General features: G+C 36.0%; 1 protein-coding gene across 4 annotated transcripts in view; it reads left to right on the top strand.

Moving 5' to 3' along the window:
• The window catches only part of Btbd8 (BTB domain containing 8), a 99172-nt gene that overhangs the window by 66231 nt on the left and 14588 nt on the right, over nucleotides 1–18353 (top strand). For 3 of the 4 annotated variants that reach the window (XM_047519856.1, XM_047519839.1, XM_047519864.1), the window contains 3 exons: nucleotides 16200–16382; nucleotides 16997–17134; nucleotides 17961–18090. In XM_047519856.1, the coding sequence (XP_047375812.1) occupies nucleotides 16200–16382; nucleotides 16997–17134; nucleotides 17961–18090 (451 nt within the window). The remainder of the gene's footprint in view (nucleotides 1–16199; nucleotides 16383–16996; nucleotides 17135–17960; nucleotides 18091–18353) is intronic. The other variant, XM_047519846.1, reaches the window with a different exon arrangement.

The following is an 18353-nucleotide window of genomic DNA, read 5'->3' as shown; positions in this document are numbered from 1 at the left end:
GAGGGCAAAGGGAATATGGAATGGATAGTAGAATCATTGTAAATAACAGTTATGGCCACATAATGAGTATGGCAGTAGCTGTAATATAAACATACAGTCTTCATATCCCTTTTACATGAGTGTATTTGTCTACATATTAATCCTTAAATATTTTTGGGTTTTTCCCACTTTCTCATTCCCCTACTATCTAATATAAGACATTGATCTAAGATAGTTAACAACTTTATATCTCCATGTTTAAGATTCAAGAATAAGGGAGAACTGATGAATCAGTTTAAAGAAGAATGATTATCACTGAAGGACAAAAAGGAAAAAAAAGAACTTTGTGTCTTGTTTTAAGAATAGCTAGATTGTGAGCATAGCGCTTGGACTCGAGCAGCCGCTGGGGCTCCGGGCGGCTGCCTGGGGAGGAGCTGCATGGCGAGCTGTTTGGACCCAGAACAACCGCTTCTAAACACTGGGGGGTTGCCCGGAGGAAGAGGAGGAGCACGGCGGGATGCTTGGTCTAGGAGTGACTGCATCAGAGCCACGGGCGGTTGCCAGAGGAGGAGCTGCGTGGTGAGCTCTTTGAACTCAGAGCGAGCGCTCCTGAGTGTCGGGAGGTTGCCCGGAGGAGGAGGAGGAGCACGGCGTGTTGCTTGACCTGGGAGTGACTGCATCAGAGCCGCGGGCGGTTGCCGGAGGAGGAGTTGCGTGACGAGCTGTTTGAACTCGGAGCAGCTTCTCCAGAACACTGGTGGCCTGCCTGGAGGAGGAGAGCGGTGGGACGCTTAGTCTGGGAGTGACTGCATCAGAACCACAGGCGGTTGCCAGAGGAGGAGGCGAGTGGTGAGTTGATTGGACTAAAAGCGACCGCTCCTGAACACCGGTGGCCTGCCTGGAGGAGGAGCATGGTGAGTCACCTGGTCTCGGAGCCACCGCTCCTGAACACCCCGGGGGCTACCCCAAGGAGGAGGAGGAGGAACAGAGCGGGTCACTTGGACTTGGAGTGACTGCCTAGGGCTACGGGTGGTTGGCGGGAGGAGGAGACCCGAAGTGAGTTGCTTGGACTCCTAGTGACTGCGTCGGAAACCGGGCGGCTGTCTGGAGGAGGAGGTGTGTGGCGGGTCTCTGGGTCTCGGAGCTATTGTACGGGGCTCCAGGTGGCGGCTCAGGGGAGGGGCTGCATAGCCAGGCGATTGGTGCAGAGCAGGGTCCCAGGAGCTAGGTGGCTTCTTGCTGGAAGAGCTGCACAGAGACACGCCTAGGGGCGGAGCGAAGTTTCCAGGGCGGCGGGCAGATTCTCTGGGAGAGGCAGCCTAAGGAGACTCGCCTGCGAAGGGTGAGGCTCCCAGGCCCAGGACGTAGGTCCGGGCCCCTGGGATCGTTACAGAGGAAGACAGCCCAGCCCAGGTGGTAGTTGTAGATTGAGGGGAACCTCTAGGAGGGCAACTGACCAGGGAGACGTCCCCACCGAGTGACTCTTCCCGGCCGGGGGAGGTTTCCCACAGGGACGGTAAAGCCAGAGACATAGGCACAAACAGGCCTTGCCTCAGCCCGCAGTCTAGTTCCCCATTGGATGACAATTGGTCAACAAGTGGAGGCACCTCTGCCCACTAGCAGGGAATATACGCCACCTGAGGGTCACCACCCCTAGAGAGACAGCTTATTCGTGGAGCTCTGCATTATCAACCTCCTCCAAGACTTCAGGCTACTGAAGGATAAGAGGGGATATACTAGCAATCTTCAGGGACATTATAAGTTGATAGAGGAAATCTGCAATATCTTAATGACCCACTGATTCCTGAACAATATGAGAAAACAAGGGAAGAAAATGCCCCAAACAAATCTAGATGTTACATCAATAAAATCCAACGACAGCATGGCCGAAGAAATGACAGAAAGGGAGTTCAGAATGTACATAATTAAAATGATTAGGGAAGCAAACGATGAGATGAAAGAACAAATGCAGGCATTGAACGATCACACCAATCAACAGTTAACAGAGCAAATACAGGAAGCAAAAGAACATTTCAATAAAGAGTTAGAGATATTGAAAAAAAACCAAACAGAAATCCTTGAAATGAAGGAAACAATAAACCAATTAAGAACTCCATAGAAAGCATAACCAATAGGATAGAACAGCTGGAAGACAGAACTTCAGATATTGAAGACAAAATATTTAACCTCGAAAACAAAGTTGAACAAACAGAGAAGATGGTGAGAAATCATGAACAGAATCTCCAAGAACTATGGGATATCATGAAAAGGCCAAATTTGAGAATTATTGGGATTGAGGAAGGCTTAGAGAAACAAACCAAAGGAATGAACAATCTATTTGAAGAAATAGTATCAGAAAATTTCCCAAATCTGAAGAATGAAATGGAAAATCAAGTCCAAGAGGCTTATAGGACTCCAAATACACAAAATTACAACAGACCCACACCAAGGCACATTATATTGAAAATACCTAACATACAAAATAAAGACAGAATTTTAAAGGCTGTGAGAGAAAAGAACCAAATTACATTCAGGGGGAAGCCAATACGGATATCAGCAGATTTTTCAATCCAGACCCTAAAAGCTAGAAGGGCCTGGAACAACATTTTTCAAGCTCTGAAAGAAAATGGATGCCAACCAAGAATCTTATACCCAGCAAAACTTACCTTCAAATTTGACGATGAAATAAGATCATTCCATGATAAACAAAAGCTAAAAGAATTTACAAAAAGAAAGCCAGCATTACAGAACATTCTCAGCAAAATATTTCATGAGGAAGAGATAAAAAACAAAGAAGCAAATCAGCAAAGGGAGGAATTATCCTAAAGGAACTGTCAAATAAAGGAGGAACCAAGATGTGTCAAAAATTTTAAATATGAACCAAATGACTGGGAATACAAATCATAGCTCAATAATAACCCTGAATGTTAATGGCCTGAATTCATCAATCAAAAGACATAGACTGGCAGATTGGATTAAAAAGAAAGATCCAACAATATGTTGCCTGCAAGAGACTCACCTCATACAAAGAGATACCCATAGACTTAAGGTGAAAGGATGGGGAAAAACATACCATGCACATGGACTCAGCAAAAAAGCTGGAGTATCCATCCTCATTTCAGATAATGTGGACTTCAAGCCAATGTTAGTTAGAAGGGATAAAGAAGGACATTTCATACTGTTTAAGGGAAGCATAAATCAGCAAGATATAACAATCATAAACATCTATGCCCCAAACAGTGGCTCATCCATGTATGTTAAACAAATCCTTCTCAATTTTAGAAACCAAATAGACCATAACACAATAATACTAGGTGATTTTAACACGCCTCTTTCACCACTGGACAGGTCTTCCAAACAAAAATTGAACAAAGAAACCATAGATCTCAATAACACAATCAATAATTTAGACTTAACAGACATTTATAGAATATACCATCCAACCAAGAGCAAATACACTTTCTTCTCAGCAGCACATGGATCCTTCTCTAAAATAGACCATATATTATGCCACAAAGCTAATGTCAGCAAATACAAGAAGATAGAGACACTACCTTGTATTCTATCAGATCATAATGGATTGAAGTTACAAATTAATGAAAGAGTAAAAAACAGAAACTACTCCAACACCTGGAGATTAAACAATATGCTACTATATGATGAATGGATAACAGAAGATATTAGGAAGGAAATTAAAAAATTCTTAGAGGTAAACGAGAACAAAGAAACATCATATCAAAATCTCTGGGACACTATGAAAGCGGTACTTAGAGGAAGATTTATTTCATGGAGCGCATTTAATAAAAGAAGTAAAACTCAAAAAATAAATGACCTAACACTACAGCTCAAAGCCCTAGAAAAAGAAGAACAGACCAACACCAAAAGTAGTAGAAGACAGGAAATAGTTAAACTGAGAGCTGAAATCAATGAAATTGAAACGAAAGAAACAATACAAAAAATTGACAAAATAAATAGTTGGTTCTTCGAAAAAATAAACAAAATTGATAAACCTTTAGCCACACTAACAAAGAGAAGACGAGAGAAAACCCAAATCACTAAAATTCGGAATGAACAAGGAAATATCACAACAGACACGACTGAAATACAAAACATAATTAGAAGCTATTTTGAAAACCTATACTCCAACAAAATAGAAAATTTCGAAGACATCAACAGGTTTCTAGAGACATATGAATTGCCTAAACTGAACGAGGAGGACATACACAATTTAAATAGACCAATTTCAAGTAATGAAATAGAAGAAGTCATCAAAAGCCTTCCAACAAAGAAAAGTCCAGGACCAGATGGGTTCTCAGCCGAGTTCTACAAAACTTTTAAAGAAGAACTCATTCCAATACTTCTCAAAGTATTCCAGAAAATAGAAGAGGAGGGAACTCTCCCAAACTCATTCTATGAAGCCAATATTACCCTGATTCCTAAACCAGACAGAGACACATCGAGGAAAGAAAATTTCAGACCAATATCCTTAATGAACATCGAAGCAAAAATTCTAAACAAAATTTTAGCAAATCGCATACAAAAACATATTAAAAAGATAGTGCACCATGATCAAGTGGGTTTCATCCCAGGGATGCAAGGTTGGTTCAACATCAGGAAATCAATAAATGTCATTCACCATATCAATAGACTTAAAGTCAAGAATCACATGATTATTTCGATAGATGCAGAAAAAGCATTTGATAAAATACAGCACCCCTTCATGCTCAAAAACACTAGAAAAAATAGGGATAGTGGGAACATTCCTTAACATTGTAAAGGCCATCTACGCTAAGCCCATGGCTAATATCATTCTAAATGGTGAAAAACTGAAAGCATTCCCTCTAAAAACTGGAACAAGGCAGGGATACCCTCTTTCACCACTTCTATTCAATATCGTCCTTGAAACTCTAGCCAGAGCAATTAGACAGACCAAAGAAATTAAAGGGATACGAATAGGAAAAGAAGAACTCAAACTATCCCTATTTGCTGATGATATGATGGTATACTTAGAGGAACCAGGAAATTCCACCAGAAAACTTTTAGATCTCATAAGTGAATTCAGTAAAGTAGCGGGATATAAGATCAATGCACATAAATCTAAGGCATTTTTATACATAAGTGATGAATCTTCAGAAAGAGAAATTAGGAAAACTACCCCATTCACAATAGCTTCGAAAAAAATAAAGTATTTGGGAATCAATCTCACAAAAGAGGTGAAAGACCTCTACAATGAGAACTACAGAACACTAAAGAAAGAAATTCAAGAAAACCTTAGAAGATGGAAAGATCTCCCATGTTCTTGGATAGGAAGAATTAATATTGTCAAAATGGCCATACTACCAAAAGTGCTATACAGATTCAATGCAATTCCAATTAAAATCCCAATGATGTACCTTACAGAAATAGAGCAAGCAATTATGAAATTCATCTGGAAGAATAAAAAACCCACAATAGCTAAAGCAATCCTTGGCAGAAAGAGTGAAGCAAGGGGTATCGCAACACCAGATCTTCAACTCTACTACAAAGCAATAACAAAAACGGCATGGTATTGGTACCAAAATAGAAAGGTGGATCAATGGTACAGAATAGAGGACACGGACACAAACCCAAATAAATACAATTTTCTCATACTAGACAAAGGGGCCAAAAATATGCAATGGAGAAAAGATAGCCTCTTCAACAAATGGTGCTGGGAGAATTGGAAATCCATATGCAACAGAATGAAACTAAACCCATATCTCTCACCATGCACGAAACTAAACTCAAAATGGATTAAGGATCTCGGAATCAGACCAGAGACCTTGCATCTTATATAAGAAAAAGTAGGTCCAGAGCTTCAACATGTCGGCTTAGGACCAGAGTTCCTCAACAGGACTCCCATAGCACAAGAAATAAAAGCAAGAATTAATAACTGGGATAAATTCAAACTAAAAAGCTTTCTCTCAGCAAAGGAAACTATCAGCAATGCAAAGAAAGAGCCTACAGAGTGGGAGAAAATCTTTGCCAATCATACTACAGATAGAGCGCTAATTTCCAGAATCTATAAAGAACTCAAAAAACTCTACACCAAGAATGTAAATAATCCAACTGACAAATGGGCTAAGGAAATGAATAGACACTTCACAGAAGAAGATATACAAGCAATCAACAAACATATGGAAAAATGTTCAACATCTCTAGTAATAAGAGAAATGCAAATCAAAACCACCCTAAGATTCCATCTCACCCCAATTAGAATGGCAATTATCAAGAATACAAGCAACAACAGGTGTTGGCGAGGATGTGGGGAGAAAGGTACACTCTTACATTGTTGGTGGGGCTGCAAATTAGTGCAGCCACTCTGGAAAGCAGTGTGGAGATTCCTTAGAAAACTTGGAATGGAAACACCATTTGACCCAGCTATCCCACTCCTCGGCCTATACCCAAAGGACTTAAAATCAGCATATTACAGAGATACAGCCACATCAATGTTCATAGCTGCTCAGTTCACAATAGCCAGATTGTGGAACCAACCTAGATGTCCTTCAATTGATGAATGGATAAAGAAAATGTGGTATATATATACAATGGAATATTACTCAGCCATAAAGAACGATAAAATTATGGCATTTGCAGGCAAATGGATGAAACTGGAGAATATCATGCTAAGTGAGATAAGCCAATCTCAAAAAACCAAAGGAAGAATGATATCGCTAATAAGTGGATGATGACACATAATGGGGGGTGGGAAGGGTTAGTGTTGGGGTTGGAGTTGGGTTTAGGGAGGGGGGCAGGAATGGAGGAAGGAAGGACTGTATAGATGGAGGGGAGGGGTGGGAGGGGAGGGGGGGAAGGGAAAAAATGGCAGAATGAATCAAACAACATTACCCTATGTAGATTTATGATTACACAAATGGTATGCCTTTACGCCATGTACAGACAGAGAAACAACATGTATCCCATTTGTTTACAATAAAAAAATAAATTAAAAAAAAAAAAAGAATAGCTAGATTGTGGGACCAACCTAGTTGCCCTTCAATAGATGAATGGATAAAGAAACTGTGGTGTATGTACACAATGGAATGTTATTCAGCCATAAAGAAGAATGAAATTATGGCATTTGCAGGTAAATGAATGGAATTGGAGAATATCATGCTAAGTGAAATAAGCCAATCCCCCAAAACCAAAGGTCAAATGTTTTCTCTGATAAGCAGATGATGACACATAATAGGGTTGGGGGGTAAGAGAAGAATGGAGGAACTTTGGATTATGTAGAGGGAAATGAGAGGGGGGGAGAGGACAGGGGTATGAAAGATGGTAGAAAGAGACAGACATCATTACCCTGTGTACATGTATGATTACACAAATGGTGTGAATCTACATCATGTACAACCATAGAAATGAAAAGTTGTACCCCATTTGTGTACAATGAATCAAAATGCATTCTGTAAAAATTAAAAAATTAAAAAATTTTAAAAAGTGGGAAAAAAAAGCATTAGTATGTTTGTTGTATGGGCATTAGTTGTATCATTTTAGGTAGAAACGTGACTGTTATTGTCTCCATTTGGGAACTAAGTGTGGTTTATAGAGAAGTGTATGTGTGCCAGTTGACAAGGGGTTGACTGTATTAGCTTTGTAACGTGTTAGTCTGACTAGGGTAGACCTTACTTTCCAGAATTTTCTTCTTTGTATACTTCAAGTTAGAATGGCCACAAAAGACAATTTGGTATGAAATTTTTAGGGTAGAAGTGGTTATTATTGCTATTAAGTCTCAAATGTTGCTTCTATACTGACTTATCTCATTATCTTGGCCTGCTAACTGTTCCACTTTACTCTGTACACTTTCAGCTTTTTTTACCCTGGGCCATGTATGTGCTTAGCTCCATAGTTAAAGGCACCAGTATTTCCTATAGGTTGCCCATTTTACCCAGGTTGGAGGCAACATGACTAATACAAGTCCACCCTTGTGGGTTCCACTTGGTGCTTTTGGTATTGGCTTGTCCTTGCTCTTCCTCACTTTACATCCATCTGGCCTTCTCAGCTCCTGTCCAGTGAACTTCAAACTACATAATCAGATGCAGACTGTTTAATCAGCTCCCACAATTGTGTGATTTCAAGTCCCTGTAAAATATTTGTACATACACACACACACACACACACACACCTCTCCTAGTGGTCCTGTTTCTCTGATTGAACTCTGAATAATAACATCAGACTTGGTTACATAGAAGGTACATATCTAAATCTAACTAGGAAAACAAACCTGTAGGCTATTAGCTCACAGGATGCCACTACAAAATCTAAATCTATGTTTATGCCTATGAAGGACTTTGTAGTTTTTTTGCTTACAATTTTGCATTAGTTTCCTTAGTCATTGAATAGTTAATTCCTGTTCATGAAGGCAAGTAGTTGTCCCAGCTATACTTCAGTGCAGTAGAAATAGAAGCATTATTTACTAAATGTAGTAGCACCCATATTTAGTGATTTTTTTAGACATTTAAGAGTTCAAAAATACTTCTTATTTCTTGTGATATTTAGTATAAGAGAAGTACTATCTCCATTTCACACATTAAGAAAAGAAAATGGGAGGCAAGTGCTTTTGTTCAAGTTCACAGTGTCAGTAAATGACAAAGTTCAGTCTTAAAACCAATTGCTGCCATTCTAAATATGTTAAGTGCTCAATGTGGGCAAAGTTTTTTGGTTTTTTGGGGGGTCAGGGGTTTGACTTCAAGAAACTAACAAATTGATGGAAGAATGGGCATGTAAGTAATAAAATACAAATTAGATTGTGATAAGTAATAGCATTAAGTTCCATGTCAGTTTTATTTACCATTAAAGCACTAGCTTTAGAACAGTGCCTAATGTATTAGGTACTCAGTACATATTGTCAAATGAATGAATAGGTATAATTTTATAATTCAGGTATATATATAGGATAACAGATTAAATAATCAATCTGACTGGAATAATGACAGAAGTAATTTGAGATGAACCTGAAGGTATAATGCAATTTCAAAATAAGTAGGTTAGGGCATTCCTGACAGACTAAAAATGTGACCAGGGACATGGAGACTAGGCAGTGTTATTGTGCTGTATCTGAAATGAGAGATGAGTCTGGGGACAGTCTAAGGCCAGACTACAAAAGATTTTAGCTGAATATCCTTGTTAATAAGTTTGATTTATTTTCTTACAAGTAGTATGAGTTTAATTGAAGAATAAGCCCTTCAAAAAATGCCTTTCCCTCTGCTATGCTATATTACTTTGAGTTTGTAGGTCTAATTAGATCCTTACAAACTTTGTGAATGCTTGACTTTTCTTTTAAGACAGATGAAAAGATGAACATCAGAATGGCCAAACCCTGAATCTGATCAATAGACTTTTAGACATCATGGTGATTATTACAAAATTTTGTCTTTTTTTGTAGATTGGACAAATTTTAAGAAATATTAATTTAACATTCATTGTATTTTGTTACAGAAATCAAATGTATTTAGCTTCATTGATATAGAATATTTTTTTCACATTGAAATTTGAAATATTATACAGAAAAATGAAACAAAGAATAAGCAGTCTTCTTGTCTTCCTTTTCTTTTTCTGTTTTTTAAACCTCAACCCCAAATTGGCCTTTCAGAAAATATTTTTTAATGTGTATGTATCATATTTATAATATTATTTTTTAAATAAGAATTCTAAATTGTTACATTTTTACACATTCAATACCAACTAAAAATGAATTGCATTTTCAGATATTTCTTTTCTGTGTATTCGCATATCTCCAAAAGCTTTGCTTTTGGCCAAAGCTTATTAATATGACTTTTATCTGAAGATAATTGATCTTACATACAAATTATAGCTGGGCCTTCTACTTTATTAATATTATTTTATATTTATTTGCTTGCCATTTATCCTGAACCTTGATTATTTTATTTTGGAAAGAATACTTAACATGAGGTCTACCCTTTCTTTTCCACCTGGCATTAGGGATTGAACCCAGGGACTTGCTCATGCTAAGCATGTACTCTCCCAGTGGGCTACACCCCTAGCACTTTAATCAATTTTGAAGTGTTCAGTATAGTATTGTTAGCTATAGACATAATGCTGTACAACAGATCTCTAGAACTTAAATAGTTATGTATAACCATAACTTGTGGCCCCATTGATAACAACTCCCCATTTCCTTCTACCCTAGCCTCTGGCAACCACCATTTTATTCTCTAATCATGTGGGTTTGACTCTTAGATACCTTGTATAAATGAGTCAGCAGCATTTGTCTTTCTGTGACTAACTTATTTCACTCAGCTTAATGTCCTCAAGGTTTGTCCATGTTGTTGCATATTGCAAGTTTCTTCTTTTTAAGACTGAATACTTTACCACTAGATGTATATGCCACATTTTCATTGTCCATTCATTCTCATTGGATGTTCAGGTTGCTTCCACATGTTGATTATTATAAATAGTGCTGCAGTGAACATGGGAATTCAGGTATTTTTTCAAGATCTTGACTTCACTTCTTTTGAATAAATAATCACAGATAGGATTATGAGGTCCTATAGTAGGTTCTACTTTTAATTTTTTGAAGAATCTCCATGCTGTTTTCCATAGTAGCTACACCATTTTGCATCTTCCACATCCTCATCAACACTTTTTTAAATGTAATAACCATCTTAACAGGTGTGTGGTGATGTCCCATTGTAGCTTTAACTTACATTTTGCTGATGATTAGTGATATTGAGCATCTTATATGCTTTGGGGCATGTGTTTATCCCTTTTGAGAAATGTCTATTAAAGTCTTCAACTTGTTAATTGTCAATTATTAGGTTTTTTACTGTGAAGTTATAAGAATTCCTTAAATATTTTGGAATTAACCATTTATTAATAATGAAGTCATCTGTTCCTGGGTTTGCTTTTATTGACCGATTGATTGACAGGAGACTTATTACTAACTCAATATCTATTCATTATCAATCTATTCAGATTCTGTTTCTTCATGGTTCATCCTTAATAGGTTGTATGTTTCTGGGAATCTGTCCTTTTCTAGATTATCCAGTTTTCTTTGGCATCTGTTAGAATATCACCTATTTCATGTCTGATCTTTTTTTTTTTTCCAGAATTAGGAGAACTACACATGCTAACCAAGTTCTTTAACTGAGCTACACCCAAGTCCTTCTGATTATATTTATTTTCATCTTCTCTGATTTTTCTTAGGCTAGCTAAAGGTATGTTAATTTATCTTTTCAAAAAAAAAAACAACAAAAAACAACTCTTAGGGTTTTTTCCTTATTTTTTTAAAATTTCTTTCATTTGTTTCCTCTCAAATCTTTATTTCCTTTCTCCTACCAAACTTTGGTCTTAGTTTCTTCTTTTTATTAGTTCCTTGAGGTATAAAGTTAGGTTGTTTATTTGAAATTTATCTTCTTTTTTAACAGGCATTTATCAACAGAAATCTCCCTTTACTACTTCTTCTCATACCAGGATTGAAACCAGGGGCGCTTACCCCCAGCCCTTTTATTTTTTATTTTGAGACAGGATCTCACTAAATTACTGAGGGCTTCTTGCTAAATTGTTGAAGCTGACCTTGAACTTGCAATCCTCCTACCTCAGCCTCCCAAATAACTGGAATTATAGGCACACGCCTCTGCATCCAGCTTGGGTTCTTTAACCCCTTGGTTATTTTAAAGTATTCAATTTGATTTCCACATATTTGTATATTTTCCATCTTTCTTTCTGCTGTTGATTTCTGCTTTCATCACATTATGTTCAGAAAAGATTCTCTGTATGTTTTCAGTAGTTTCAGCTTTGTTAAGACTTTTGGATATCTAGTAGGTGACATTTTTGAGAATGCTTTGTATATGCTTGAAAAGGATGTGTATTCTGCTGCTCTTATTTGGAATATTCTATGTGGGTGTGTTAGGTCTGTTGTCTATAATGTTGTTCAAGTCTGCTATTTGTTGATTTTTCTGTCTAATTCTATTTACTGTTGAATGCAGAATATTGAAGTTTCATATTATCTTTGTGTTGCTAACTCTGTCTTCAGATCTACTAATATTTGCTTAGGTGTTTTGATTCAGGATATTATATACAATAATATCTATTCATTATATATTATTTTATTATATATTATTTTCTCATTATATACTGTCTTTCTAAGTCCCTTGAGCTGTTTTTGACTTAGTCTTTTATGTCTGATAAAAGTATAGCCCCACTTCTCCTCTCTTTACTGTCATTGCCATCTTTTTCTATCTCTTCACTTTCAGCGTATTCATGTCCTTAAATATTAAGTGAATCTCTTGCACACAGAATTGTGGCTTATAACTCACAAATAGAACTGAAACACAAGTTTTACAAAAGAATTCTTAGTTAGGCTTACTATGTAGGATATACTGGTATTTTCTGTCTCTTTGTCTCCCTCCTTCTTGTTTCTTCTGTTTTCTAATGCTGATTGTGAACCACTAAATACCTTTCTCTAGGTTGCTAGGGAAGACACTACAATTTGTAAGACAGTACTCATAATGTTTATTCAATATAGTGTTAGGTGTATTCAAAATATAGGGTTGAGTGTATATGGGCAGTGTTTTGGATACCTCTGCTGTCCCACATAGTCTTTTGGCCCATGTTTGTACTCTAGTAGTCATTGCTTCAACATCTAGCTGCTCACAGGTGTAATCCCTCAGCCATACCACACTTCTTTCTTTCCAGACACTTCACTTCTCCACATGGGATACCTGCACTTGAGCATTAAATAATTTATGTTTTGCAGATCTGGGGACTGAACCCAGGACTTGATGCACACTAGGCACGTAATCTACAGTGGAACTATATCCCCAGTTCAGCAATTCTGAACCTGTATGAGCCTGGCAACAAAAGAAAGTTGACACCCCAGGTGGCAAACCTTGACCCAGGAGATGGGAGACAGTGGTTAAATGTTTCCCTCTTCTGTCTCTCAAGTGGTTAATTCAAAATACATCCTCCACAGCTCTTAAAAAGGTCCTACACAAGATTGAGACCCAGTCACCTACAATGGTGAATGCTCTGTCCATGCCTTTCAAACTTTAATGTATATACAAAACACTGAGGAATCTCATTTAATGTAAATTCTAATTCAGTAAATCAAGGGAGGAACCAGAGACTCTACTTTTTTATTAAGTTCTGGTTTGTTGCTAATGCTGATAGTGTAGATCACATTTCAAGTAGCAAGGAACTAGAAAATGCAACCTTGGATGGGCTTTCCGTCCATCCTTTTCTCTCTCCCAGTGCATCATATCCCCTTTGAGATCACTTCCCCAAACAAGCTATAGACAAGCCTGTTTCTCGGTCTCAGTTTTTATGTAGATCCCAGGCTAAGACTAGTAGTATTGACCCAGCTATTTACTTCTAGGAATATAACCTAGAGATATAAAATATGTTATATGCAAGGTAATTCATTATAACATAATAACGAAGCATAGTAAATAATGTAAATGTCTAAAAGTAGATGACTAGTTAAATTGTTTATGATATATTTATATCATAGATTATTACATAGCTATTAAAACCATAAAGGGCTCCATATACCTATAAGAAAATGTTAAAGATGTATGCTAAATGTAAAAGGCAACATACAGATTATATATTAATGCCTCCATTTAAATAAAACAAGGGTAAAATTATATATATATTGTTTGCATATGCATAAAAACACTCTTGAAAGATAAAGAAAAAATTATATTGGTTTGGAAATGGGTGGTTTGTGGATAGGAAGGAGAGGAAGACTTTTCCTAGTAATGACCTATATATTTTGAACCATATGATCGTTAACTATTGAATTAAAATTTTATATTTGGTCTAGAAGTATTACTTTTTTCCTTCTTTGAACCTCAGGGTACTGTAACATTTGATGTTCATCACATATTCAAATCAGTATGGAAAAAGATCACATATTGGGCTGGAGAGATAGCTCAGTTGGTAGAGTACTTACCTTGTAAGCACAAGGCCCTGAGTTAGATCCCCAGCACCACAAAAAAAAAAAAAAAAAAATCACATATTATCTATGTATTTAACTGTGTCCACATTTTAGTTTTCTAATAGATTCTAAGCTAAATTATGAACTATACTGTACTTTAAAAAAGTACTACTGCTTGAGCACGTAACACTATATATATATATATAGAGAGAGAGAGAGAGAGAGAGTAAGCATTTTGTAGATACCTGCCAAATTTATTTGCATACCCAGTGTTTGACTCCACCACCAGAGCAATGCTTTTAGTAGAGCAAATTGGGCTTATTGCCTAAAACTCTTAGTAATTGCACAGTTACTCAGGAAATCACCAGAGGAGGAAAGAATAATGGTACTAAAAAAAAAAAAAAAACTCAGATTATAGCAATTATAGCAAAATAGGATTTTTTTTATTTTAACAAAACTGTGGAAGTATATAATGCTTTTTAATGAATTCTTGATAAATGGGTAAACTTTTTAGAGTTTAAGTTCAAAAGTTAAATATAAATTATCTTAGAAATTCACTTACAGATATTTCTCAGTATTTGATAATGTTAAGAGATTAATGAATATTTGAGTGTCTTTTAAGACCCAATTTTGCACTAGGCCCTGAGGATAGAGTAGTGAACAGAAGCAGACATGGTTTCATACTTTGAACATACAGCATAGTAAAGGAGACAGATATTAATCAAGCATATATATGTTCATGTTTGAATCACAATTAAGTACTTTTTAAAAAAAGGGCCAGATTCTCAGTATGTATCTGGTTTAGATTTAGGGATCAGGGAAGATGCAGTGCTTTAGGTGAGATCTAAACAATACAGGAGTCACATGCAGAGTCTCTATTATATAGTCCATGTTAAGATTTCATTTTCTCATTTCCAGGTGTATTAGCTATCTATTGCTGTGTAAAAAAAAAAACCCACCCCACAACTAAAAGGCTTAGAACTTCAGTTTATTATTTTTCACAATTCTGTGGTTTGACTGAATGATTCTTCTTCTGGCTTTGCCTGAGCTCACTCTGGTAACGGCATTCAACTGGTGTCTAAACTGGAGGCTTGGCCTCTCACTCCATGTGGTCTTTCTTACCAAGTTTCTTCATGGCCTAGTGGTCCCAGAATTCCTAGAGGGTAAAGACAGAAGCTGTGAAGCTCTGGAACTTGTATACCACCACTGTTGGCTAAAGCAAGTGAAAAGTTCAGTCCATATTCAAGGCAGGAAGAAATAAATTCTACCTCCCAGTGAACAAAGCTACAAAGAATTTGTGACTCTGTGTGCATGTCTTAAGCTACTACAATCTATCAAATACCTATTTAACATATAATTATGTACTAAGCATCAGACATGATTAAGATACACTAATTTGCTGAACACAGTGGCACATGCCTATAATCCCAGTGGCTTGGGAACCTGAGGCAGGAAGATCATGAGTTCAAAGCCAATCTCAGCAACTTTGCAAGACCCTAAGCAACTCAGCAAGACCCTGTCTCTAACTAAAAAAAAAAAAAGAAAAAAAAATTATAAATATATATATGTAAAAAAATACACATATATATATTTACATACACACACACACGTGGGGCTGGGGATGCAGCTCAGCACCCCTGGTTCAGTTCCCAATACCAAAAAACAAAAAACAAACATTTTTTGTTTTTCATTTTCCTTAGAGAGCATACATTATTTGTGAGTTGTCTTTTCATTTTCTATATTGAAAATGAACATTTGTGAACATTTTTCCTGTGATACAAAAATGAATCATTATTAAATGAATAAATTATAAAAAGTAGAATCTTACCTAATAGAGAAGAGGAAGAAAGTCAATGGGAATTATAAGTAATTTTTAGCCTTTCTAAATTTATAATAAAACAATTTATAGTCAGAAAAAAGTTCAGGTGATATCACTGTAGCCATGAAGTTATGAATGATATATATACAGGCACACAAATTAATTTGGTGGTGATAATCTTAAGGAAGGGGATTTTTCTTTGTAGTTACATTATAGTTGTGCTCTCAGGTTTATTTTAGCTACCTGATAAAGGTGATTTCTTCCCAGCTCAAAATTTTCCCTTGTGGGTAATTATGAATGAATGAATGAATGAATGAATGAATATTATAAGTAAAACTAATGACTAAGTATTAGCTATCTGTAATTTTGTTTCTAGCAGGAAACATCCCAAGAAAACTAAAATATTTTATTTGCTTAGAAAGTTATTTTATGAGCAGTAATACCACCTAACTTTTTTTTTTACAATTTTTTTTTAATTCTAAGAATGATAAGAATGCTGCTTTTCTTCTGATGGAAAGCGACAGGCTAATCATCAGTTTACCCAGAGTAAAGTGGACAGAAGCAGCACTGATTATGGCATCACAGCTCCAAGAAGAGTGTATTGCATTTATTGTAGAAAACTTCTCCAAGATCATTCAGAGTGAAAATTTCATTCTTCTCTTACAGGTAGTATGTCTACAACTGTATCCTATATTCATTTTAGTTCCATCTTTGTGTTGTAATTTTAATTATGTAAGAGTTTTTATATGCAGGTTGCCTTTGATTAAATTAGTATGATTTAAATAAATTTCACAGCAGATGGCATGTTTGCATCAGATTTAGAGCAGTAATGGATAGGATTTTTGGCTCACAAGACAAAGAAGGCAGGAAGGATAGGTTTGAGCGCCCTGGCAAGGCACATTGTAACTGTGGCCAACTGTAACCCTCAATCAGCAGAGCCATATTTTTAAAACCAAGTTGTAAAGATACTGTTTTGGTCTGTAATACAATTATGGTCCTTGCAAAACTTCCCTAACTTACTGTGGAGCTACTTTCTCTAAAATTAGTAATAGAATAGAGAATTCCTATTGCTTATTTCTAGGTTCTGTTATTATGGCTGTGTTGTCTCTTTAAAACTGTGTGTACATTTTAACAAAGAAAGGGAAAGAAAGAACAAATATGATATCTGATTGATTTGATATAGCTAGTAATTACGAATGTTCTGCTGTTATGACAGACTTTCACATTTCTTACACATTTTACATGAATTTCTATTAAATATCAGTTTCTGTGTTTTGTAGTCACAAGCAATGAGCAGCACAGCTGATCTGTTGGATAAAATTTTAAAAGCAATTGAAGAAAATATTACCACTGAAAATAGTTGTACTCTTCTTATGGCTGTGGACACATTACTGAACTCTGAAAATACAAAGGAAATGGTATTGAATGTAATAACATTCATTGAAATGATGTAATATTTGAAGTACTTTAAGATTTATATTGTATGTACATTTTAAGTGTTGCATGAGTCATTGAAGCTAGGTAATGGACATCTGGAGGTTGGTTATGGTCTCTACTTTTGTGTGTGTTTGGAATTTTTCATAATATAAAAGTTTTAAAATTCCATTTATGAGAATTTGGCCTTTTGAATCATTTATTCTAAACTTAGTTGTTGGTACTTAGTGATATTTGGCACAATGTAAGTCTAGTATATTTCTCTGGTCATTATATTGAAGTTTTGGATATAAAAATGTATGTTGTAGAATTATTGCCATTTGGTGATATATATTTTTAAATCCTTTTTCTCTTAAAAAAATCATAAAATTAGATTGACCAGGAAAAAGCAAAATTTAAATATTATTTTAAATGCAATTAATCAGTGGTAATTAATAAGCTAATTGCAAGTTATTGGCATATTTATTCTATAAGAATGATGAAAATTTCATCATATTTATTACTATTGCATAGAGTATTTGACCTTGTAATGTCATAGTTGATTTTAAAAGGCTGTGGAAGATATTTATATAAAGGACATTGGTGTTTTAAAATAATGTTTGATTGAAAGGATAAGATTTAGCTTCATGTTCACTATAAAATTCTATTAATGAGTAAGCCTTCATAAATAATATGTACCCTACGATCTTAAAAATCTAAGTGATGACATCATTGATCTAGCTTAGGAGTAAGTAGATTCGGAAAGGAATAATGACTGGTTGCTATGACAATGTGGCTCTCACCAGCTGCTGATTTGTTGCTTGAACACAGGGTTTTACGTGCAAGATCCAGGCTCTGCGTGATAAGCTGTGGATCTTCCTGGTTCAGTCTTTCTATGCTGTTCGTCACACAGAAAGCTGGAAGCTGATGAGCACAGATGATCAACAGAAAATCCAAGCAGGTATGTGAGCTTTGAAATGTTTTAATTCTCATTTTATGATCTTTGTGACAGCAGATAGTTTGAAGGCATTCTGATAAGTAGTAAGATTAACATTTGTATGCTTCTGTTTTAATAATACTATGCTAATCAAAACTAGTGATAGTGTGTGAGGCAATTTTAATAAATTATGGTGTTTTTTTGCCGTTGTTAGTAAATGAAACTCCTTTCCTTTATATATACATATCAATTTTTAATCCTACTGTATATTTGCAATAGTATTCCAG

The sequence above is a fragment of the Sciurus carolinensis genome, chromosome 1, assembly GCF_902686445.1.
Source record: "Sciurus carolinensis chromosome 1, mSciCar1.2, whole genome shotgun sequence".
NCBI lineage: Eukaryota > Metazoa > Chordata > Mammalia > Rodentia > Sciuridae > Sciurus > Sciurus carolinensis.
The sequence above is the reverse complement of the archived record's forward strand: the minus strand, read 5'-3'. Positions and strand labels throughout refer to the sequence as shown.